This window comes from Nasonia vitripennis, chromosome 3, assembly GCF_009193385.2.
Source record: "Nasonia vitripennis strain AsymCx chromosome 3, Nvit_psr_1.1, whole genome shotgun sequence".
NCBI classification, from domain to species: Eukaryota; Metazoa; Arthropoda; class Insecta; order Hymenoptera; family Pteromalidae; genus Nasonia; species Nasonia vitripennis.
In genome coordinates, this window is record NC_045759.1 from 18,444,982 (window position 1) to 18,471,302 (window position 26,321).

Below are 26,321 nucleotides of genomic sequence, written 5' to 3' on the forward strand. Positions count from 1 at the left end.
CAATTTATTGTTTCTCTCGTTCTGTGCGTTATGATCATCACCCTGGTAGTTAGTCCTCTCTACCCACACGCGCGTTTTTCGGTGTGCCTTTTTACTCCCAATATGCCCCGTCGAGCTGACGTCGCAGTTGCAGCGCTATTTCCCTCATATTTTACGACTCCCCGCACACACGTACTCACACGTGAAATATTCTCTCCGACTCCTCGGCCAGCATTTCCGCTTTTCCCCCGTGGAGAGAAAGCGGGAGAGAGGGAGAGAGAGAGAGTTTTAGTGTGCGGGTGAGTATACACGATGTATATTGACTATCACTCGACTCTTTCGTCTAGCCTCGGGACTTAGATGAGCTTAACAGTGCTCGGATAAGCTGTAGTTTCTAGCGGATTGCCTATACTTCTGTCTGGATCGAGTTTACGTCTGTTAAATTCGCCGATGAGTTCATTTCTCCACAGTCTTTATCATTTCTCGGTGTCAGTATGGTTTACAAACATTTTCTTTAATTACTAACAAACGTGACAGAGAAAATGATTACGGGGTATATTTATGAGCACATTGACTCTCTCTCTTTCTCTCTCTCCTTAAGATTAGATAAACTTTTATATCGGAATATTCCACCAGAACGGCTATTTCGGTGTAGGTCGCGGGCCAAGAGTGTAGTAGCGTGTAACGTAATAAAAATCTAAAGTTCGTAGATCTCGAGTGTTTCTCGTCGTCGTCGTCGTCGTCGTCGTCTCCACTAACAAAAAGAAGCACGAGAAGAGAAAAGCAGCAGTTGACTTATGACTAAGAAGTCCGATGATATTTCATAGAGAATTTAATCAAGTCAGAATAGGTCAGAGAGGGAGAGCGAGAGGCGGAAGGGAACTGCGCTTGCACTGCTTGCAAGTGAATCTTGTCTCTCTATCTGGCTCGAGATAGAGCAAGAGCGAAAGAGACGCCAGGCGCAAGTGCAACATCGATATCGAATATCGAGTCTTAAATCAAGCATCATGTGTGCGTGGTGTGCATTCGAATTTCAAGATAGCGACGATTGCGGCGCGAAACATACGCAGCCGTAAAATCAAGCGGATGTATCAATAGAACAGTGTGTGTATGCGCGCGCGGTCAGCGTTATCCTTATAACCGATACGCTGCACGCATCAGCTGCGACAATCAATACTCACGCGTAGCGAGCATGTATGCCTAATCTCGTGTAACGTCGACGCGCCACGTAAGCTTTACCCTTTTAGAAACATAATCGTCGGCGGATTGCTTTGTCACGTTTTACTGAAAAAGACCTGCTCTCCTATATGTACGCGGAATTGCGCGAGCCTTGATTTACGCGCGACCTATAATAATATCGAGGAGAATCGAATTTTCACGATAATCGCGCTCTCAGCTGTGTGCTGCTTTGCATCTCGTAATTAAATGATTGATAAACGCGCGCTGCGTGCATGTACATATCATCCCCCACGTCTGTCTTGAATTACTTGACGCTAATTCAAGAGCTTAATGAACTTAGTGTATATAATAGCGGCGTATTATTTCAAAGACGAAGCTTTTTTGATAAAATTATCCTACGAAGAATATGATAAGCGCGCGGGTGAAAAAAAAGATGGTCGAAACTCGCCAGACCTCATTTACAAGCGCATTAAAAACGCTAATTTACCGACATTATAGTGGCTTAGGGCTCGAATTGCTTTTGGCTTACAGCGTCGTAGCGGCGCTCGGATACCCACGGCGACAAAGCTCTCCGGTGATACACCGATACGCGTAAACTCGGAAACTTTCTAAATAAGCTTCATTAGCCTGTGAGTGCGCGCGCGGGAAACAATTTTATCCTTCGAAACGCTCGTGTTTACGCTTGGCGAACCGCAAGAAAAAAATCGCAAAGTAAAATACGACTCCATGTGTAAGTAGGTGGATGAGCGCCCTATGAGCCCAGCTATATGTGTATAATTAACTGTTCTTAAAGTTTCTCCTTGGACATGCTCTTTGATGAATTTGGTGATTACGTGGTGAAACAAGCATTAATAGTGTAAATTATTTCATCTAATTATGAGCTCGAATGTGTAGAATTAATTAGACTACTTTGACGCGACGCATTACTATTTCAGATGTGGTTCATGAGTAGTGTAGTTCTAATGAGATTTCGAAGTATTTTCCGATTGTGATTATATGCGCATCATTTTAGTTTGTCACTGCTGCTGTATATTACTTTTTTACTAGAATTACTAGAATAATGCCCTTAACCGAGAATAACAATAATGAAATCAACGATCACAACACGAATGACTCGGTGATTAATAAAGCAATAGATTTAATATTTACCCTCTTTTCCATTTCCTTCGTCAACTCGCCACGCTTAGCTTTCACTCTTTATATCACTTGGAATTCCTGAGATGGAATCTCATCCGACAGATTGACGAATCTCCCTCTCTTTGCTTCCGTCCACACACAGTTCTCTCCCTCCACTTCTCGACGTCGGCGGCTTATACAATGTTCCTTCGTTCTACTTCAGCGGCATCTGCATGTCATCTTTTTTCTAAGAAGAAAAGGGTCAATTCTCTGCTCTTTCTATCTCATCTTTCACATCAGAATGTCACGACGGCCTACGCCGTTGGCTACGTATAACGAATTGATTATCAAATCCTATTTCAAGGATAAATGAATGTTATTTAATATTTTAATAAGAAAAACTCAAGAAAAAATTGTACTTATCTTATACCCGCGAGTATATCAGTAGCCTACCATCCCACCTTATCGAATGAAATACAACTAGTATGAATGAAATGACGAATTACATGTATACCATTTTTTTTCAATGACTTATTTTGCATGTGCTATTCGTCTTTCAGAAAAAATAGCAAGCATGATATATTATACATTACATTATTCAGCATACGTTCGCATAAAAAAGATATGTATCACATGTTTATTACATCACATTTTTGAATATCCTTTGTGAATTATTATCCATCCAGATTTCTTTTATACTATGTAGCTTAGCCGACTACATTTTTTGTTTTCGAGATCAGACGATTTACTATTTCAATAATATTTGAAGTTCCAGCGCGCAGTTAAATACGACTCACGACCTGAGTCAACAGGTGAACTGATATTAACCAGTTCTGCGTGACGGAGTCGCATAGTAATTTAAGAAAAGGAAAACTCGTTAAAAAATGCAGTTAATTGACTTCTGAGCGTAAATATTATGGATTACTTTACGAGGTCAGCTACGTGTTTTATGCTCTCGTCTTTTGCGCCTATCTCCGTTACAATCCGTTAGACGCACTTGGACGCTTTTTCTCCAAGTTTGAAATTCAATGCATATTTCCATAAAGTTTCAACCTTGACGAACGCGCACTTTAAGCGAAATTTATGCATGCCCGCGTTTCCGACCCGCCGTTGCACGGCTCGCAAGCGCGTGCGGCGCTTCCGAGAAAAAGAAAGAGAGTGAGAAAAGAATCGAAATTTAATCTGCGCGTATATAAGGACAACTTTTTTTTATTCTTCATACCTGCGCAGGTTGATATTCTCACGGTTCTAGAATGCATCTATGAATCAAATTCGTTTTTTGTAAGAACATACTGACAAACAAAAATATTATTCAACGTTATTGTACAAACGAGATCAGCTAATAAATCTGGTGTTATGGTTCTTTACAGGAAAGCTTCCTTACGCTTGTTTCTAGTTATTCATTAATTTATTGGTATACTAAAGAACTCAATTATGTATACGCCCATTTATGTAAACAAAATTAGATATTGACGACCGAATACGTGCTATTTTCAATAACAATTCATGAGTTTATATTATAAAGCATGGTACAAGTACAGCTTTCACTACTAAATGTATTATGTATATTAAATAATCCAATTAATTCGGAATCTATAATTACATATGTAAAAATCGTGCATCATTCAAACTGCTACAGCCGGATGTTCATACTTACCGAGCAAAGGTAGTGCAGTAGTGCGGAAGTGAACCACTTTTTTTTGTGGATATGCGCGAGGGAAGCTTACCCGCTCAGTAAGCTCAATCGGTATCTGCTCCGTCAAATTTTCTACTCGAAAGCTTTTTGGTTTATCCACACTTATCGACGCTACATTTATTGGATTAGAATTTCCCTGCCAGACGGTACAACATGAATGGAGGTTTATAAAAATGTAAAGTCTATAACAGTACACTTTTCTTAAAATTTTATTACTGCAAGTACGACAACTTAGTTCGTAAACAAAAGTTAACCAACCTTAATTACTTAATTTCTATAAATATACAGTCCTTGCAATGATCAAAAGAGTCCAATGCATAATTATCATAAACGAATTGAACCATAACTTACGGATATCCTCAGCTATACACAACAGGAATGACTAGACACAACTCAGCGAAGACGCAGCCCTTACAAAATTTCATTTTAATTAGATACCCCACAATAGAATTCGCCGATAAGAATAAGCCGAAACCATATAACACTAATGACGCGGGCAACGAGCGCCAAAATTCCGATCGATGCTCAGCTTCGAATGCATTTAGTTTCCAGAGATAGAACGCGTGGCAAACCTTCCCGAGTTATACCCCACCTGCACGTTATATTCTAATATACAGTCGCTTGTCACGACGACGACGACGACGCATTCGCAGCTCCGCGAAGCGTTAAAAGTCGTTGGACTAACGACCCGGAAGGAAAGCTCTCACCGCCCTTAATAACTCGCGTTAGATCGTATGCTTATGCAGCGTATTATACAGCCAGTACACGGTGTGATAGTTGACTTTTCAACGAGAGCGCCGCAGCGGTAGCCGATTTACTTTTCTTTCGATCTTCGCAGAGGCGTTATATTTATGCTTAGTGTCGTCTAGTACGCAGCAGGCGGCTAAGTGCTACTAGAGTAAGCCTTTAGCCTTTAGCGATCGTTTTCAACTTTCCATTACTCTCTGCGCGAGTCTCAGCTTGTATGTGTACCGGCTACCTGTTATCCAAACGCACTTCGTATACAGCCTGGAATTGCTCTCTCTCTCTCTCTCTCTCTCTCTCTCTCTCTCTCTCTCTCTCCTTCTCTCTCTTGCTCGCACTCTCTGAGGCTTTGCGCGCAAGCTCTGATTGATTTCTAGTGTCGCGAAACGTTCGTCAAATCGAGTTCCACCGTTCAGACTGTTGCTATCGTGATAAAAAGAAAGAGCAAGCGAGAAATATAGGCGAGCCGAGAAATGAAATACAATTTCGCGAATCTTGTAATCGCTAACCAGGTCTACTTACCAGGGAACCAGGTACTACAACGGGATAAAATGCTAAAAGTGAAAGTTTTTGAATGTGACTTTCGTCTCATGATGACTGACGTGCGATTCTAATTATCTTATAATCCTCTAAAGTCAAATAAATTTTTGTCTCAAAGAACCATAACTTTAGGAAAACGCTAACAAGAGTCACAAATAGGGCTGATCTTGATAAAGAAATAAATTGTTTTCGTCGGAGCGATCGGAAAATCATCATCATAAAATAGATCTCGCGAGCAGCCGTTCATTTTGTTCTACAGCTCGAAGCTCGTAAAAATTAATACGCGATCGGTCACAGGATCATAACCTTCGACACCATGAATGTCGTGCGCCTACGAAAATCCATAACGCCTATATAGGATGTACACCGCTCACGCGTCTTGCAGCTTTTAACAACCAATCGAACAAGCATCGTGAGTTGAATTCAATTAAGCAACGGCGCTGTTCATTACCGGCTTCGTGGAGTCATCAAAATTCTCGTAAAACTATAAGAACAGGATGCTGTCCGTATACCGTGTTCCCCTATGTATATCTATAAGTAAAAGCTCTCTGCTGTTTTCTATTCGTATACGTACATTCGCGATTCCTCTCTGGTATTCGTCTGCGTATGCGTTTCATTGATTTACGAGCGTATTCGATTCGATTAGCGTCCCGCGGTCGGGTTGGAGTGACGCGCATTTTTACCAGTCGCAGTAGGATAAGAATATTTTTTCACGCCAGTCGTGCGACGTGGGCGCAATATGGATCCGCACGCCATATGTTCTTTTCTCTCTCTATTCCGCGTCTCGCTGAGCTATAATTGGCCGAGATGCTTAAATAAAAATAATCGTCGTATACGCGTGCGATACTTTTGTTTTTCCCCGACGTTACTTTCCTTGGCTTTTTATGTGTAAATAGAAAAGTAAAGCGCGCCGCCCTCAAGAGAGAGAGAGAGAGAGAGAGAGAGAGAGAGAGAGAGAGAGAGAGAGAGAGAGAGAGAGAGAGAGTATAGTAATCAATTTCTTCTATTCGGAATTCTGTTGTTTGTAGGTAGATCGTTATCTTCGTCGGATATGAGCTATCGTATAAGTTTGGCAATCAAGCCCGAGGGTATCTCTAGCTTTACGAGGTAGTTTGCGCCCATCATGACGTCTTCGGCAATTCTGACGTTGAAGCTGGAATAGAAATTTTAAACTTTTATTTTTATTTTTATCGCATGCTCGACTCTCTTCTCGAGCCTATATGCTGCTCGTTTTCAAGCCAGTATAGCTACAAATTTTACAAGGTCTTAATCCCCAATGTTCCAACAATAGCAATGCATTTTTCACGAGCCCTACCGTAAGGTAATGCGTAAGAAGCACTTCTTCGTGGAATTTGTTGTAAATAAATGCTTTTACATCTCATTTGAGACCTTGGTAAAATGCGATTTTATTCAGTATTAAATAATGCACGAAGACTGTTCGAGCTAACATGATTGTGAAACTCTCAAAATTCATGACAACGATCTTGCTCAAATGTGGGGATATGCCGTTCTTCTTAAGTATTTATCTTACGAAAAAAGGCGATGATTCGTAGAATATCGGACTTAAAATTATAACAGACGATTCGAGGGTACATAAATAGCCCGAAGGGTAAGTAAGGGTAAGTAAGAAAATTTCGAGTAAAATCAATTCTAATGTGAATAATTGCCGATAAGGTCATTGTTTAATTTTTACGACTACACGTTGGGAAGAATTATCGACAATCGAGCATGGTAAATAAAAAGGACCTAAGAGGACACAGGAAATGTCCTGTCACGTACTACTCTGTCAGACAGAATGTATATTAGACACTAATTGCGTTTACTACGTGTTCGTTCTTCCCTAGCTAAAATCCTCGTAATGAAATTGGTTTTCGAAACTAAGTCAGCTACAAAGTCCACTTGTGTTTGTAACTTTGTTTAATCTGTTTCATAGAAAAATTGCATTATAGCACTAATCTACACATCAATAAGTAAAATGTAGTGTCTGCTATGTAATGGCAAACAAATAAAGAGATCAAAATAGTAACTTGATGCTTTGGTCAGGCGAATCAATGAAAGAAATGAAATACGGCTTAATAATAATAACTACTGCGCAAGCTGTTTTATTAATGTTGTTCAGAAAGAAATTGAGATTTCTCAAAAGTTGGTTATCAATAAGCTGCGGTTCGGCAATGACGTAGCGATTGAAATACGATTCTCGGATACGACATTGATTTCTTCTGTTCTTCGAAGAAATAAATTGTTTTCGCACAATTATTGTCTTAATTACTCAATTAAAGTTCTATGGATTATATCGTCTATTGTGAATTGATCTGTTAATGAATTTACGATCATCATCTTTATTAAAGCAAACAATCTATTTACAGAATGTAATTTATAAAAAGTGTTTAAAAAATATTCGCACTTTTAAAAAATATTCTTCAAAAGTTACAATTCCTTCTCTTGCAATACTTCTAGTCGAAATTTTTAAAGTAGCTCATGTTGCAAAGTTACGTTTGCTATAAGTCAATAGAATATTTTATTTCTTAACACTGGATCTATTTTACTTGACGTCTACTCCAAAAACTAAACTTCTACGTCACAATAGAACATTTTAAGCTACCGAACTTTTTGAATATGAGTATGCAGAAATGTGACATCTCATCGTTTTATTATAAAGAAATATCAGTGTTAACTTGAAACACGCAAAACGATACGACTGTATTTTTCGATCCTGCACGGTAAAGAATGCATGTTTACGATGCTGGCAGGTATACAAGCTACCCACAGTGACAAAATTTGTTGGTCCAATGCGTAAGAAAGAAGGGTGTATTTCGGAGGTCTTTCGTTGCAGTGAATACTGAAGTGCTCGCGGTACCACGAACCCACTCAAGAAGTCTACACTTAAAAAAGGGCCCATCCTTCTTATGTAGATGCTTAACCAATCAAGGATATCAATTATATTTTCTTCAAAAATAAAACGATTAAAAATAGGTTTATATTCAAAGTCTCGACAAGCGTTTTGATTGAAATCTCAGTCAATTCCGATTTTTCGTTATTTATTAAAAATGATATCGTTACATCGTATCACTATCGGCATGCGAATACTATGGAAAGCAGAGTAAGTGAATTAAAATCGATTTTTAAGCGCGTTTAATTCAGGTTAGAAGGATGATAGAAAATAAACTGTCGGATCCTAAATTTAACAATCCTAATAATAACTCGAGCAATAGTGCGGTTGAAAGTAATTTTAGTCGAGCGAAAATGCACATATTAGATGATCCGTAAAACGTCACGTCTGAACAGTCGCGGATGTTACTACTTGATCAGAGCGTTATTTCTGTAACTGATGAAATAAGTCTTGAAAAATGAACAAAGATTAAGTAGAAAACAAATGATAAAAAAGTTGCAGCACAGAATGCCTGTAGTGGATTTTTGTACTTTGTGGTAAGCTATAATACCTTCCCTCGCATAAACGATGAATATGAAAGTACGATACTCTACCTAAGTTCACAAAGATCCTGCATCCGCCGTAAATAAGTTGGCAAAATTCCTAGAAGCAATAGCTCAAAAGGACGTTATCTTCCAGCGGAGACCGTAGATCAACGAGATTAGATTCGTTGAAGTACCAGTAGCACATGTTGCGGTAGTTATAAATTACAAATGAAAAAGAATAAAAGACAAAAATCAAGCCGTAAAGAAGCGCTCGTTCCTGTGCTGCGATTTGCAAGACTCGCCGTGGTACGCGTGGGTGCCATCGATTGCGCAAGTGAATTCTAGGTAAATTTCACACATGCACCTACACGCATGGACGCGAGATATATCAGATACAAACGCACGGAGAGACGTATAGCTGTGCAGTATATGTGACCCGCGAGACCATACAGTACAAGCGACGTTTTCTCTTCTTGGTCCGAGTTGTTTGTATCGCCGACGACGCAGCGCGTCATACATCGAAAATGTTTACAGCATATATCTGTATGTATACACGTATAGAGCTTGAAGCGGACAACGGTATCGGCCAAGAAAATCGCAGCTCGTGCAAACACCTCGGGCAAACGAACTTTAGTAATTCAAGCAGCGCGCAAATTCCCAGCGCAATCCCTCTCAACTACGACTTTGTAATTGTCGTGCGCAGCCCGCAGCGGCGCACGCGAGCAAAATACAGACGCGAAGACTTCATTTCGGTCAAAAACGACACACTACCGCCGCACTCGGTTTACGTACAATTAATGAATAAGAGATTCGCGCACGCCCCTGCTTATTTTTGCGTGTACTACTTTGCGGCTCCTCTACTATTTCAAATCAGCCGCCACCGCAGCCATGCGCTATGTGTTTGCGAATTATTTCGTCCGAGCGAACGCACGTGCTAATTAGCTTCTGTAATTGGTAGTCGAAAAAACCCGTGGGATTTTAGTGGAAATGAAAAGCCTCCGGGGTTCTAAAATAACAAGCTGTAACTTGCGATAAAGAAATTCAGTTTTTCACAACGCTGCCTTTCCAAACGGAACTATTTTTTGTTTATTTTTTTTTCGCGTCAAAATAAAGATATATTGTTTTCGAGTAGAGTGTGTTCGATAAAATTTTCGCTTTTACGGGACTCTTTATGACGTACAGCGCAGTCCTTCGCTTTTATCCGGATGGTATGGCATGCTGCAGCGCACGCATAGATGCAGCTGAAAACAATGGAAGTCACACTTCATGACATTCGAGATGAGATGCTTGTGTTTGATGCTCGTGAGGCTTCGGCTTAAACGAGGCTGGGTCTTTCATATTTCAAACGTTTTTATGGATTATACAGCAACGCTGTGAAATTCTCGCATTGAAAAATAATCCGAACTCTCACGTCGGTTTGACCTTGCACAATATTCGAAAGAGGAAATTTTCCTTATGTACCCTTTAGAAACTTTATCGTAGTACCGCGGTGTGCTAATTGTAAATTTCACAACACCGGACGGGCTACTTTATACTTTAATCAGCAATGCAATAACTGCTCTATAATGAATTTTACGGTGACATAGAAAATGCACCATTCAACATAAGGTTATGCTATAATATTTTCTCCACGCCGTAAAGCAGCAGCCGCAGCAGCAGCAGGTCTTTCATTAAAAATAACGTTTCCAATTAGACGCATAATTCGAAACAAAGAGTGTCGGAAGCTGGCGCGCAATTACGAAAGGATCCAGAATGAAAGATCGTAAAATCGCTGATGGAAAGCAGAGCATATAGTACAACATAGTAATTAACGGCATACAATACGACGGACGTCAAAGATTCTGACCTATCGCATACGCGCAAGTGCTCGCGCAACATGTATAAACATAGCAGTGCTCCTGGCCAATCGGATCGTTAAAAAGCGTAAGTTAAAACTGAGCGAACGAAGCGAGAATCCGTAGAGAGATTCGCAGCACTGCAGCGCCGGCAGATTGGTATAGTCTATAAGCTGGGACGTAAACAGCTGCCGAAGTTTTCGCCCTCGCGCTTGCGTCGCGCTCTCCCACCTCTCTCTCACTTTCACGCTCGCGGCTGAGACCGCAAAGTATATAGGCATGTCATAGGCACCCCCACATCACATTGCGCCGGCCGACTACCGCTGGGGCTAACTTGCCCGTCGCTCGCGCGGCAACGCACACATACTCTCCTTTTGGCGCCGCATCAGCCCTAGCACCCAACCTGTTGCCGTCACTCCACCGCCGCAGGACCTCCAGAGTAGCGCGCACCGATATACGCCATATACGCCGGGATTCGCACAAGTTTGCAATTTTTTTTCCAAACTGCAGTATGGGTGAAAATTGATTCGTGCGGTCGACTGGAAAGAGTTTTAAATGCGTAGAGCGGTGAAACATTGCGAGGATTGACGCTTGCGCGAGGAGAAAGATCGGAGAGAGGAAAAAGGCGGGCCTCTAGTCGGAGCTTAGTCAGGTGCGCGCGCGCCGCTACGCACAGAGCTTCACGCAAGGCTTCGCTCGAAAAGCAGCGAGTGGATTGTTTCGCCGTTGTTACCGTCAACCTTGGTTGACTTGATCTTCGGGATGACGAGCTCTGGCTGCCGTACCTTCCTGGCGCTCGCAACGGCGCTCACGATCCTCGGCACCGTCAGCGGCTCGCCGCGCGGACACGCGCTCGCCAAGAGAAGCGCCGATGCTAACGTTATCGAGTATCCGGATTACGAGTATCAGGTAAGCTTTTGTCTTGAATTTCAATGTTTATGTAACTGTGCAGTCGAGAGGTTTTCGCATTGCCAAGGTTTCGGTGTAAATGACTATTAGCAAATTTTGTGATAGCCAGAAAATTTGGTGCAAAATTGTGTAACATTTTGAATTTCAATCAAGCGGATATCAATTCTGATTCTGACATGGGCTACGTGTTACCGAAGAAAGCTTTGGTAGAAGAATCACCAATAAAATTGTGAAAGTGTCATAAATTATAAGAAAGAAGATCGAAAACTAGTTTATAATTTTAAAAAGCGGTCATCTAAAAATCGTCTCATCTATGGCGAAAGATAGGGAAAATTATGAGATAAGAATAACTGGGGACTGGATTTATGAAAGGTGTCGAAATGAAGTGAGAAATTATTCTCGATATATCGGCAATACATTTTTTGCATATACGTACAATCCTTCCGTGTCCTTAGAGATCCATATGGTACCTGATTTACGGTAGGTAAAGTCTAGAAATTCAATCAAACACGTGCACTATATCGGAGTTAACTTAATACGTGCTTTTTGAGATCTGAATTCAACAATTGCTGCTGTAGTTGCTTTTTACATTTTCGCGTCATTCTACTGTATATTTATTGGAGCGACGAATAGAATATAAATTAGTCATCATGCATTGAAATTCACGAATATTATTGAAAAACCAAAGGATTAGAGAACGTTTACATACCTTATTCATCGATAATTTTCAACAATACCATCAGCATACTCTGGGTAGGATAAGTTCTCAGGAAGTAGGCGGCTAAGCGTGAATAAAGTTCAAGTAACCGCTGAGTGGAGTTTTCCCATAAACTAGGGAAATGTATAAGATTGCTTGTAAAATACTAACTTGTACATAAAAACGCAAATTAGCATTGATTTCCTTTTAAAAAGTTATTTCAGTATAATTACGCTGTTTAAGAGACAATAGCAGGTGAAAATTGTTATTAAAAAGTTACTAACGTAGTAATTACTTAGAGAAATTTTAGAAATAACTAAAAGTTCGTGCGTTTTATTTATAAATCAATTTTAAAAATATTCCTTGTGTAACAAATCGCATAAATAACATCGATCTGTTGGTCACTAATTGATTTCAATTAATTTCGTAATGAAATAACCTGTAATGAATTTTCTTTGTCGCATGCATGACGTGAATTTATAAAAACTGTATTTTTTCATTTTTATCCAAAGTAGGGATATAAAAAAAGCGCTCTAGCATCATTGAATTACTTTAACAGATATCTTGATCGAAAAAGGTTATAGAAAAACTTTGTTACAAACCAGTTTTAAGAATGATTAATAACTAGTTGGGGGAAATTGAATAAAATGCCAGAACTATTATTTTTATTACTTTCCTGATCGAATTGCATTGTTCTTGTTATTGTTCATAAAAGTAGCAATTATAACAGTAGGTTATAAATAGATTACATACAGGAATCATAGAATAAATACGAATTCTCCCGATTATGAGTACCAATTAGCTTGCACAGATTCGAAATCACGAAAATTCTTGTAAAATTTCTCTTTTATTTATTCTTCAATATTTATAGCAGAAGCGAAATTTGACGGTTTACTTTTATTTCGTGTAAACATTTAAAACTCAAAATGAAAAGCAAATACCGTTCAAAAAGGTTTCGTGTATTAAGAATTCAAGATGAAGCAGCCTTATTAGTGCGGTAAAAAATGATTAGACATACCTTTAATAAGTTTCAAAATAATACTGATGTATAAAAATACTTAATTTCTGAAGCTGTTTCCCTTTGCCAGGTGCACTGATGGCAACTCTGTTCCGAGGCAATTTCCAAAAGGGCGTAAACGGTAATGAAGCGTTGATTCGCATACATACGAAACACCCTTATAAACTTTGCCTTGCTACATTTATTTTGGTTCCAAGGTATCATTTTTATCTTTATTTTTCATCAAATACCAATCGTTTTTTTGTAATTTGTGGTTAATATATCTATATGTATACAACGATTGTGTTCCAACATATCCGTGTTTGCCACTGTAAGGTTTTGGAGTGTATTTTCCGTGGTATACTCTGTAACATGTTTTGTTGGTTAGAACAATAAATAAAGAAATAAAGAAATATAATAGTAAATTTAATTTTATTTAACTAAGCCTAATTGCGTATAGAAAATTAGTAATACAAAATCTTAATTAACGTCGTGAACTTCTGAACTGCAGATATCGCGGTGCTTTTGCGCGCTGCTCTTGCTTATAATTATTGTGACGATAGCTACTTATTGATTTATAACGAGCCACGCTAAGCAATCATTACATGAAATTAATTCATTAATAATTTTAGAGCTTATTAATTTTCTGGCCTTACATTTTGCTCTACCTTCTGATTATGAAACGTTACTTGAAGTAATTATTTAGCTTTTATGAACGAATGACGTTAGCATGAAGTCGATATTATTGTTTGGAACCAACCACAATGATATTAAATAAATTTGTTTGAAAATCTTGTATGAAAGATATGATAAGATTTGGGTTGATCACACCCCACCCACGTCATGCCAATTCATGCTGCAGCATTATTAATTCGGGTTATTAAACATACATACTGTACGCGTTATAATAATATGAGTATATATCAATTAACAGTACTTAGTATTACATCTTTTATCAAGTGGCGTCATATCGTCGCCTACCTGCCTATGTATATAGTGTACCAGTACGTCAAAAGAGAGGATTAACCATACCGAACGCTTGAAGCGTATCAGCCAGTCAATATGCCTCAATATCTACATTCTGCGCACAGCAGCTAAAGGAAGCTTGCATGTGAGCAGTAAAAATTTGCATGATATGAACCACATGCGAACCAGTACAGTGCCTTGGCATCGTATCCGTATCTTTATACTTATATCCATGCACTCTAACTCATTATTTGTTAATGATATCCTCATGACGTTCAAATTGTTGATCAAAGGGTACGTCCAAGTCTCCTAAACTATCCTCTGCTCATCTCAAACCGCAGAGAGCATAATCAGAGAGGCTTTAATGACATTTGCGATTTTCCGGGCAGGAAACTTTGTGGCGATGCCTATTCTCGGAAATTATATTTATAGAACTGGGAATCACTCTTCATTAGGATTTCCATTTATACCTTCATCATTAGTATTAGCCTTTAATTACCGACTGAATAATTTATCGCGAAATCTGGTTGCAGTAGACCATGAATCAATGCTAATTAAATATGGTATAGTAATGAATTTTTCAATTGATCAAAATTCATCAAACAGCCCTTACGCATTGGTCAAAATAATCAAAGTAAACAGAATTTTATAAAAAACGTGTTGGTTTAATACAAATTCCAGTTCTCTCCCATTAGTGGGTCTGATGGGAACGATTGCACCTTTCGCGCCTCAGTCTATAGCTCCCTGTTGACTTCGAATGAATGAGCCCAATCATCATACTGAAAGTAAAAAAAATATTATGTATCCACCCACGGAAAATGGAATACTCTAAATCCAAAGATCAGATAATACAATTTACACTGAAAGTTAACCTAACATATTTTTGCACGATGGGCGATTTTGGAAAATTCAATGAAAAATTCAATAGTTTTTATTAATTTACACTTTGTTATGTATTCGATTTTGAATATACTTCAAGTCTTATAGTTAACAAACTGCAGGATACGTATTAATAGTCGCCAGATTAAAGTTTGGCGCGTCTAAATCCGAAATCACGAATTTGCAACAGCGACGCTAAAAATACAACCGCGTTTAAGGTAGAACAATAACCCATGAAGCTAGCCATTCTATTAAAATCTGCGCAAGTCTAAATTGAGCAATGAGAGCTGTTTCGTCGAGACATTAAAATATTTTTAGCCAAAGCAACTTTGTTCAGTAGCAGCAGCAGCCGCAGTAGCGTATTATTTTTCTCTCCCGCCAAAACTGGACAATGCGACCGAGTACAACTTTCGCAGTTGTGTATCTCGAAAGCGGGTATGTGAGAACGTATAGGTACATAACGAAATTGACGTGTACGCACGGACTCTTCTACTGGGCGCGTTCGCGCGTACGTGAATCGCATAACCATGCGTATGCGTACAAAAGTAGCAATCCGCTGTGACGTTTGTCGCTTGTGCGACTAGTCTGCGACAAATTTGCACGAGCATATTATACTTTTGCTTCATAGGCTCATATAGCGAATGCTCGGATAATTCGTTACTGTTCGTTTCGATTATTCCCTCATTACACTCAGAATAACTCATTTCATAATTCTCTTTCTTTTTTTCCCTTTAGTCTCTACCTCCTCTCAATCACATTTTCTCTGTTTACACTCCGTAATTACAAAGGTGGATACAGCAATTCAATGTTCATTGAGTTAAAATTTTTAATATCGTTTTGTCGAACATTATTTGCGTATCTGGAAATTCCACATCATTTCGAGAGTTCGAGGAAATATAAGTAGAATTTAATGCAGTGATTTCATTAATTTGTGTGTGAAACGAATTTTGCGTACCAAATCATGAATTTTCGCTGTTGTACCCCAAAGTAGATCAATTATCATAAAACAGTCAATGGTACTAAAAAAAAAAAAAAAATAATAATTTTGGATCAACTTTGAAACTAAGAAGAAATACTTTAGAATTAGTTTAGAGTATTGACATTTCTTAATTTAAAGTATATATAATACGTGTGACGCAACAGGTAAGGATAAAGGTCATTGGTGAAATTTCGACAAGGAAAGCTGAAAGAGCACAGCTTTTTACTTCTCCGTCAAAGAAACACGATAGGAAATTCGAACACGTAAGAGGAATCGATCGTAAGCGCGTCAGTCTCTTTCCATCTAGACTTATACGTATTTTTCGAAAATCTTGCCTGGGTAAGTAAATCGGTGGTTCTTAAAGCGGGGCCAAAACAACGTTGAATGTAGTAAATAACTCTATGCAGCAACCTAAAGTTTGCGTGGGATACATAATATTTTTTATTTTTAAGCTTATACTTACTTCATGAGTATACGTTTCTACTCGAATATAGATTACGTGTTATATACTACGTCGATAGTTGACCCAATTTTTTCATTTTGATCTTATTAACTCGTGTATTAGCAGTGGAATCCTCTACAGCACTCGGAATGTATATTTTTTTTATATTTATTAAATCAGTTTGAAGAACAGTTTAAGATCAAATTTTGAATCAATATTCTTATATGAACATATTCATATCTTTCTCATGTACCATTGGGATATCAATCTATATAAAATTTGATAGTGAACATTCAGGTTAAATAAAAACATTGTTATTAACAATCAATGGCAAGTGAAAATCGCCCTATTCTTTCATTAATGCGGTAGTTTTCATCGAATCGTCGATGAGATGATAGAAAAGAGCAGCAATCAAAGTCAGCAAATAAGCGATAAATATCGTGCAATAAGAAAACAAATTTTAAAAAATAGCAGGAAAAAGAAATCAAACTATGCTAGCATATCGCCAATATATATAGATTCTGTGCTACTTTTGCAGTTATATAACGGTTCTTAGCTAAAATTCAAGTGAATTTTACAAATATTCACAGTAATGTCAAATTTCCACGAAATTATAAATTTTTTACTTTACTTAAAGTTGATTAGTCTTTCTTGATAAAAATGACGTTATGATTTGCGTTACAATTTATGTTATGATTGCTAGTCAGAAAAAAAGTAGTATGGGAGTTTTATGACAATGGAGCAAGTGATTAGTTGACGTAGTTTCTTGCTGTTTATTGAAAATGTCGGTGATTGAAGTTAAATAAAGACTTTCGCTGTAACTGTATTGACCCAAAAACAAAGAAATCTCTGTACGAATACCATTCGAGTTTGCATTGTAGTAGATAACTTACCCTTGGAAAATATATTAATACGAATGTCGTAGGCATGTGATATGTTGTGTTAAAATCGTCTTTTTCAAAATTTAATTACGAATAATAAATTTCCAAGCTCAAGCGATAAGAATAATTTGTTGTCCTTGTCTTTTATTTTAGATACTCACTTTTATTTTAGATTTATACGTTTATTCATGATAACTTGTCAACTTAACGACAGAAACAATAGTAAAGGAACTTCAATTCTTGTGTTCTTTGCAACAAATATATTCGATCAGTAACAAAAAACAAAAGCAATGAAAATGTTTGTATTGACGTAGTCGAGAAATATGAGAAACTCATATATCGTCTATGATCTTTCAAGGACAGTATAAAGGAGTGTTCGTTATTTTTATCGTCGACTTATCTGATCGCTTCTTTGAATAGTACGTTTCTTTAATAATAATATAAAATGAATAATTCAATAATTGCACAACAAGCATTATAATAACGGAAATATATTATTAGAAGTAGAATATTTTCTATTGACAAATTTGAATTAATCTTAGTATATTACTGAATACGCTCTCATTTTAATTTAGAAGTATTAGAATGTTAATTTCAATAACATATCACCTTCAGTTCTTTAAAAATGATTGTTAAAAAAATATCAAATTAGTAGTGATTAAGAAGCAAATCGATAAAAATAATAATTAACTTAAATTTTAATAATTGGCTAATACAAATGTTATTATTTTTGTTACATGTTAGAGAGTTATGCCAAAAAGAGCAGCACTTCTACTAGATCGATTGTTAGTGGCTTTGCAAAAAGCAGTTGAAAACGATGATGTAGGAAAAGAAAACTCTAACTCATACGTCAGGTCACTACCGAACTTCTCAGATATGCCTGATTCGCAGAGGATGCAACTTTCTAACGAAAAAACGGTAAGCTTTGTCAAGACTTGAAAATTGAGTTCAGTTTTTCTATTTTAGTAGTAATTGCGATTGTTATATTTTCAATCCTACATTTTATCAACCTGTTGCAGATGGATCTTCAACGGCGAGGCCAAGCAAAAGGTCGCGTTTATTGGCGTTGTTACTTTAATGCTGTGACATGCTTTAAAAGGAAGTGATTATCCATTAGAAAAGACGAGGCATGGTGGTCTTTACTTTAAAAATTGTTTTACTTCTTTCACTCAGTGTGGCTATAGTATTTTCATACCATTATACGGAAAGAATGGAGTTGCTAAAACAATTATCATAATATCAGTAAATTTGAGAATATATTTTAATTTTATGTTTTATATTATATGTAAATGATTTCCATAAAAATACACGAAATTATATTTAAGTCATGCTGTGAATAGATTCGATCAACTAGTATGACGAATTTTGAATTTCAAATAGTTCCTATATCAAAGACTTAATATTTTTTCTCTAGGAGAAAAAATATTACTATTTAAATTTACAGTATTAATTTATAGCAGATCACTTATACCATTTATGAAATAAAACATTGCATATATGGTTATATAATAATCTGTAATATTAATTTTGATTTGCTGTAGAGAAAAAATCGTTTTGTAACACATGCACAATTTTCGCATTTTTTTGTTCTAAAATTAGGGACAAAAGTAGTCGTTTACCGACCGACGGGCAAAAAATGCAGCAGCGGGCGCAATAGTACTTTTTGTGCCCGCTACTCAATTCATTGGCAAATATTCTAAACTCACGTGAAATTCAACAAGTGCAGTTTGAAACGCGAAAATCAGTACATGCGTTACAAAAAATATGGTGTGCACGAAGGGCTAAGCGGGCTTTTTTCCTCGTGTGGTTGCAGTACTTGTCTGCGGCTCATAAACGTAAACGTAACTAACTCGCCTTGACTCGTGCTGCAAATTCCACACTCGGCCTAAAAAACCCACTTTACGCCCTTGGTACACAATATACTATTCAGATTCCAAATAAGTAACATTTTGTCATCTATATTTGCTACAAATTGGAAAAAATTGAATTTGATTATTTAAAAAATGGCATACAATCGAGAAAACAGTAAAAACGCTCTGAACTTGGATAAAAACGTAGACATACGAAATCTTGTACAAGATTAGAAACACTTTTTTTTCTTATTATTTGTTTATTTGTTTAATTTTGTGTACTGTTATCGATACTTGGATATTTTTCAATATATTGCAACCTTTTTTATTTTAATAAATAATAAAGAAATGTACTGAGAACATATGACTGATGTCAATCAACGTAAAAATTATTGTATAATTAAACCTTTTACTTGTCATTGAGCGCAATTGTGCTCTTTGATGGATAAAATTATTGCATTACCTAGTAGTATAAACTATATTGTATTATATTTATGATATGCCTATTTTATTTTTGTTGAAAAATATTATATTGTACTGATAATTAAAACTATCTGAACCAACAAATATTTTATCCTACATTCTTTAACCCTAATATTTTTGAAAAATTGATATTAGCAGAGATTAAAATCGTTGCAAATAAAAAACTGCATTGCATTTTTCAGACTTTTGTACTTTTATTAACTTTAAAACAACCAAACAAAATTGAAAAAAAAATTATGTCAAAAGATCTTTACTATTAAAAAGGTACGTATAAAACTCACAATAAGAATCAGTTGTTATATACCATGTCAAAATTATAAAAACCTACTGAATACTAGCATATTTATATAATTCGACATAACGATAAAAGTCAGGATGTTTTTCAATGCATATTTTCTTCGACGTTTTGACATGATCTATATCAGCGTAAATCGGCATGAATTTAGTTCTCAATGCATCAAATAATTATTTAAATTTGAATAAAAGCAACTCTAACTGAAATATGATATAGAAGTGCTATGAGTACTATAATTAACGTAATTAACTATTTAAAGAAAGAAAAATATGCAGATGATTTAAAATCTAATTTTTAGTCAACGCAACGTGAACTTAACATTGGAGAATAGCTACTTACGTTTAACAAAATGAAGTTCTATTTGCTTAATATGCGATACAAAGTCTTATTAGATTAGTTTATTGCTAAACAAAGGCTCTATTTTATTATTGCATTACCTAAAAAGCGTTGACATAGTAGAACACTCTATTATCAGTTCAGAATAGTGTTGTCGATAAAAGAAATGTCGCAATTATTACCTGTTACCATTTGATGATCAGTTGCACAGTATACATGTATCTATCTCTTTTTGGTGTACAGTTTACTCTATTGCCAGGTTATTTTAATACATACGAATTGTGTACAAAAGCAAGCTATTAGCAATATTAAGTGTTACAGTTATTTCTTAGGTCGGTATAAAAATTAAATATGTACAAATATATATGTTTGTGAATATTTCATATTAAAGTTGATTTAGAGAAGGAAACCTTTTTTATACATTCATTTCTAACCTCAAAATATTGCATTTAAATATATTTTAAGATATATATTATTTTTAGAATATGAAAATGACAAGATCTGATGTATCAACTGAAACTAAATCTAATACTGAAAAAACAGGTAATAATCCTTTAGAACAATTTGTCTTATTAGCAAAAACAGCTAAAGGAGCTGCGGTACTGGAATTAATAAAACAAGCAATTGAAACTCCTGGAGTTCACGTTTTCGGTGAACTTTTAGATATGCCTAATATCAAAGAATTGGAAAATGGACCTTATGTAGCATATTGGAATACATTGAATCTTTTTGCTTATGGAACCTACAAAGAATACTTAGAAAACAAAAATATATTAGTTGAATTGACTCCAGTCCAAAAAAAGAAATTACAACACTTAACAATTGTAACATTAGCCACAAAGTCTAAATGTATACCATACTCAGTACTATTAGACGAATTGGATATAAAGAATGTTAGAAATTTGGAAGATTTAATAATTGAAGCTGTCTATGCTGATATTATAAACGGAAAATTAGACCAAAAAAATTGTCAGTTGGAAGTAGATTATGCTGGTTTAGGACGTGATGTAAAACCAGGAGATACTGGCGCTATTACTGAAACACTTGCAGAGTGGGGCAAAACTTGCAATGATATTTTAGAATGTATTGAACAACAAGTTGTTCGAGCAAATGCTGAAAAACAGCGAGCAATTCATCACAAAGAAAAAATCCAACAAGATGTTCGTAATTTACTATTGATCGTAATGTAATTTGCATATTATTATTGCACTAGCGCTCAGAATTATAAAATTTATGTAAATAAGCATTTAGATAATAACAAAAGATTGTTGATTTTTAAATTTTAAATTGAATAAGCCTGTCATTCAAATTATTTTCTTCTGTTGCTCAGAGGCTTGCTTTCCTCCATTTGTTATCGTGTTTAAAAAAAAAAAATTCAAAGTTTATTGTTCCGTTTATGTTTTATAACGATTTTAAGTAAACTTATTTGCTTTTTTGACAAATGTCAAAATTAAAGTTTTCATTTTGATAATTTCTGAATCCATCATATATACATATTACAAAATTGAATTCTAAACAATAATTTTTAGATTGCAAATACAAAAAAAAACCTCGTGTCTCCAAGCGGTGCCAGTGGAATTCAAGAAGCTGATACGGTAGCAGGTAATTCTGGTACAGGAAATAGTGATTCTTGTAGAGAAGCTTTACCAGTTCTACCAGATGCAAAAAGGAAACAACAAAAAGGGAAAGGTATTAGAGGAGGTGGTAAGTTTTGGAAAACTTAAACGAAAAAAGTTGTTTATCTAGGAATTTAAATGGTATAGCTGGTATCAACAGTACACCTACGAAATTGTGTATCTTAGTTGGATAACAAAGAAGTCTGCAGTACAAAACTATCTTGACCATCCTCAAACTCGGAGTGATACATTTCATGGTTATTGATTTTTGAAGTACAAAAATAGTTTTTACGTAATATTAAAGATTATTTATAATATTTTGTATACAACAGAAAATTAATGGTAATAGAGATTGTAATAGCAAGACACATTCTTGCTACTACACAGTTCATCCATTTTAAAAAATTTATAAGGAATAATAACTTTAAGCAAAGACAAATTTAGTTTTTAATTGCATATTTATCGTTGGTTGGAAATTATAACAAGGTAATGAAACGAAATATTTTGTGTTATCATTAAAGTGTTATACTATTTTTTTATTATATAATAAATTGACGTGATTATAAACGTGAGTTATACGTTTTAAAGTTTGAAGAATAACCGATACTAACCGTCTTTTTAGTATTTACCTATTTGGCCTTTTATTATATAAATTTTGTGGATAAAAAAAAACTTAACATAAATCTTTTGTTTGCATTACAAAATTAAAAAATATTTATAAAAATACAACTTATAACATTGACTGAAATGCTTTATTTTTCATTTCAACTCATTTGACAAAACAAATATATCTTTTTAAATAAATTATATTACATAATTTGACATCTACCGATAATTTTACATACCCGTGTTTTTGATAATTTTAAAATTATTTTCATTTAAACTCTATTTATTTATATGTTTGGCGAGTATAGTAAATGCACATATTACAATAATATATTCGTCGTTTTCTTAAATTGTATTAGAATAGTAATCAATATTTAAGTGAAAGTCCTCTTAAAATGTAGTATTTACACTTTATAATTTTTGTTTACATTATCGACGTAATTACAAAATGAATAAATAAAATTCCTTTTTTTTTAATTTTTGCACAACAAATATATAGCATAACAATTAAAATGTTATACAGATTATGGTAATTGATGATTTGGCGTTATTTTTTTAATTGTTAGATTAATGCTTATAATATAATATTATTTACAGTAGATTTCTCGATCCTCTTTATACAATATATAGTTTGATAATTTATTTACACTTTGCTGTTAATAATTATCACAAAACAGATATTATTGTAATGAGTTGTCAAGGTGTCTCAACGATTCTGAAGAATCAGTATTTTTTGTTATCGCAGCAGGTTCAGAATATTGGGCTCAAATATATTCAAAACCTACTCGAGAGACCTTATTACAATACAACTGTTAAAAAAAGGAATCAATGGCAGAAGATACATTGTAGATTATATTAGTCAAAATCTAACAAGTTTCAAATCTGGTTGATGACTATAGTAAAAGGCAACAATGTAATAAGATTTTTATAAATAAACATGTAACTTCTTAATAATTTGTACAGTTCGCATAATAAAAAGTAAAATTTGTATTAGTAATGGTCAATAAAGTACTCGAATGATTATATATAAGCAGATTCATTCAGTACAAACTGTTCTACAACGAAAATTCAATTTGAATTAAAAATATTCGATACTTTAACTACGATTCTATTTTAACATTTATACTTATACATGTAAACATGTTTCATCCACATGATATATTTATAATATTTTCAAGTTGTTACGAGTTCTTCAATCAATTAATACGTAATTTTATTTTAGGTTTTATTAATATTAGGCATAATAGGCTTAAATTTTATAATATTATCGTGTCGTGTAGATTTACGCCACATATACAATTTTTACAAAACGCAAATTATTTAATTTAGGCAGCATCCCAAAATTTATTCGAACTACAGTACTATATCGATTTCACAGTAAATTACATTTTTTACTATACGAACTATATATTTTTATCATTAAATTTACGGTTTGCTAATATTAAAATGTGCGATATAATACAAAACTCTACTTAATTTCTTAAATGCATAGGGTATTGTAGTATATAAGCAAATGCATAAAAAATACTTAAACATTTGTATATATGTACAGTGTAAATATTAAGTACTATTTACAAAATATCACTTTAAATCATATTTTAACAATGACAGAAAGTACACACCTTTGTTAACTTGGCATGAAGTAAGTTCTATAGATAATATTATACAAATAACCAAAGTTAACAAAGTCATATTACTTTCTGCGAATTCTCGTGTTTGGTTCACTTATTTTTATTTTATTAGGCCTGCTTTGAAACATTGCCATTTTATTTTTTATTCAACTCTTTTTATTTGATTATCGAATATCATTGAACGGAGATCATTATTTTCGTTGTTGTTAAGAGTATTTAAAAAATTGTATAATATCACTGTAAAATATACTTTAAATATAATGATCAGTTAGAGTTTTGGTATGAATAAAAATCGAATTTAAAATTGATGTTTGACGTCCAGAGATTCAAATTTAACATTTATATTTAATTAATAACTTCTTATAACTATAATAGTCTATCTATATCAAATTTATGATGGTGAGCTTTCATTATTTGATTTAAATTGTTAACGCAATTATTGCAGTATTTCACAAGTATTTACATGTTTGCTTTATAGAAATAATAATTTAGTACTATAATGTGCAGTCAACCCTTTAATAAATATTTTATCAAACTTTTTATAAAATTTATAAAGGAGATAGTATTTAATACCTTTAGCAGTTTTGAAATATAGATGAGTTTTATACAATTTTGAAAACTAATTCATTTGAAATAGATAATGTGAAAGTAAAAATATACTGCTTTCTCTCCCTCATTAAATATTAGAAAATAGTGTATAAATAGACCATTACTATGAAGTATTACATCTGTATTTATTTTAACGAATATGTAACGAAAATTGTAATCATCTTTAAGAATCAAATTACGTATTAACATTATAAATACATACGTGCATGTTTGAACAATTTCAAACTTTAAAAACTTAACGAATCCATACATAGTATCTATTTATAAACTTTAGAATAATATTAAATCATCATTTTCCTACATTTTATAACAAAATGTTGCAAACCGTTTTTTTCGTTTATAAATATGTTGTGATTTATTTACAATCAGATTTCATTTGCAGAACTCATAATATTAACTTGCACATTCTTTGCATACGTAGCCATACACCAAGTTTTGCAATATTTTTTTTTTTTTACGTATATTCGACCAGTACGAAATATTGGCATGCTTTTTTGCCACTATAGAGTGATTAATAAATCTAAAATCACTTATTGTTTTGATCAGTTATGAGCATTATTTTATTTTTGCTCATTATAATTCGAATTTTTTCTAACCACGTTTAAATGAAAAGTGTAAATAACTTGACGTGAACGTAAAAACGATGCCTGAATTAGAATTAGAGTTTTCACTGAAAACACATGTACATTGTTCGTTTAACGAAGCGCATATGTTATGTTTATACGTAATTGGTGCTTTTTAAAGAGTTTCTTGCTTAAGAAGCATTTTCGATTGTACTTTCGATAGTTGGTTTCTTGTGTTATAAAGATACATCGTTTTGATTTAAAGGTCCATTGCCTACTTTTGAGTTATTCAAGAGTTTTCCAGTATTCTCTGAAGTCTCGTTGGCGCAGGTCTCTTTTGATGATAGAGAGTCAGTTTTGTTGTTATTGTTATTAGTTTGCGTTGCCGTCGAAACAAGCGGAGCTTTTGGCTTGCCATTCTGTGACTCTCGTACGGCCATCTCGTAGTCTGCTTATAAAAGAATAAAATACAATTTAATCTTGTCATCATTAACGTTAGAAGTCAAGGAACAGATTAGCTAAGAATCACGCTTAGATACTCAAAAAATGATTATGTTGAGTAAGGAAGGAGGGACGGATGCATAGAACCGATGAATGGAATCATTTGTTCAATCAAGATGGATACTTTGGATAGAAATTTGGAATATGAAGTTAGTGCTTAGCTCATGGAGCATTGACATCTATCACCTTGCAAATTTGTAACTCACATTCGCTTTGTGTGGAGCAATCCATCGTAGTGGTAACATGCTTCTGTACAGCTTTGTTTTGATCGCATGTTACAGCAGTCAGAGTGATTGGCGCCATCATGCTCGATGCATTCGTGCCCGTCACCGCTGAACTCTTTGTTGTGCTGTGCCTATTGGGCATCATGCTTTGCCGCACATTTCTCTCGGGTCGTATCAAGATGATGTATAACTGGGACAGACCAGAAATCTTAAATTAACGATCTACATGAAGCGTTTTCAATGCATGACCGCAGAGCCGCGTGCGGCAACCAATTCTTTTTGTCGACATCCCCTGTTTCCCCTGGCCCTCTAGCTTGGCCGCAAGCGCTTTTTCCCTCTTATGATGCTACGAAT

At 34.9% G+C, this 26,321-nt stretch overlaps 3 protein-coding genes across 12 annotated transcripts in view; 2 read left to right on the top strand and 1 right to left on the bottom strand.

The window, feature by feature from the left end:
- The first annotated feature begins 10,790 nt into the window (after positions 1 to 10,790).
- LOC100680495 (allatostatin CC preprohormone) lies at positions 10,791 to 18,595 on the top strand. Its single transcript, XM_003426019.3, has 3 exons — positions 10,791 to 11,412; positions 17,998 to 18,171; positions 18,273 to 18,595. The coding sequence occupies exons 1-3, from the start codon at positions 11,266 to 11,268 to the stop codon at positions 18,357 to 18,359; spliced, it is 408 nt and encodes a 135-aa protein (XP_003426067.1). The 5' UTR covers positions 10,791 to 11,265; the 3' UTR covers positions 18,360 to 18,595.
- Positions 18,596 to 20,365: 1,770 nt separating this feature from the next.
- Positions 20,366 to 23,462, top strand: LOC100117141 (COP9 signalosome complex subunit 7). 4 transcript variants are annotated; one of them, XM_008206949.4, is made up of 4 exons: positions 20,424 to 20,549; positions 20,700 to 21,377; positions 21,747 to 21,921; positions 22,020 to 23,462. In XM_008206949.4, exons 2-4 carry the CDS (start codon positions 20,703 to 20,705, stop codon positions 22,025 to 22,027), a joined length of 858 nt encoding a protein of 285 aa, XP_008205171.1. In that variant the 5' UTR covers positions 20,424 to 20,549; positions 20,700 to 20,702; the 3' UTR covers positions 22,028 to 23,462. The 4 variants fall into 4 exon arrangements, with proteins under 4 accessions (XP_016840171.1, XP_008205171.1, XP_031783194.1 ...); XM_031927334.2 differs by having other exon boundaries at positions 20,700 to 20,760; positions 20,881 to 21,377; positions 21,747 to 23,462; XM_016984682.3 differs by having other exon boundaries at positions 20,366 to 20,549; positions 20,700 to 21,403; positions 21,747 to 23,462.
- Positions 22,341 to 26,321, bottom strand: part of LOC100117179 (metabotropic glutamate receptor 2) — a 125,700-nt gene continuing 121,719 nt past the window's right edge. For 5 of the 7 annotated variants that reach the window (XM_031927327.2, XM_031927333.2, XM_031927331.2 and 2 more), the window contains 2 exons: positions 25,950 to 26,157; positions 22,341 to 25,693 (listed from right to left, as the gene is read on the bottom strand). In XM_031927327.2, the coding sequence (XP_031783187.1) occupies positions 25,479 to 25,693; positions 25,950 to 26,157 (423 nt within the window). In that variant the 3' untranslated portion in view covers positions 22,341 to 25,478. The remainder of the gene's footprint in view (positions 25,694 to 25,949; positions 26,158 to 26,321) is intronic. The other 2 variants (XM_016984679.3, XM_001601443.6) reach the window with 2 other exon arrangements.

Coding starts and splice junctions, on each gene's coding strand:
- LOC100680495 (XM_003426019.3), top strand. CDS start 11,266: ATGACGAGCTCTGGCTGCCGTACCTTCCTGGCGCTCGCAACGGCGCTC. Junction 11,413..17,997: donor ATCCGGATTACGAGTATCAG/GTAAGCTTTTGT, acceptor GTTACATGTTAG/AGAGTTATGCCAAAAAGAGC. Junction 18,172..18,272: donor AACTTTCTAACGAAAAAACG/GTAAGCTTTGTC, acceptor AACCTGTTGCAG/ATGGATCTTCAACGGCGAGG.
- LOC100117141 (XM_001601415.6), top strand. CDS start 20,703: ATGAAAATGACAAGATCTGATGTATCAACTGAAACTAAATCTAATACT. Junction 21,378..21,746: donor AAGAAAAAATCCAACAAGAT/GTTCGTAATTTA, acceptor AATAATTTTTAG/ATTGCAAATACAAAAAAAAA.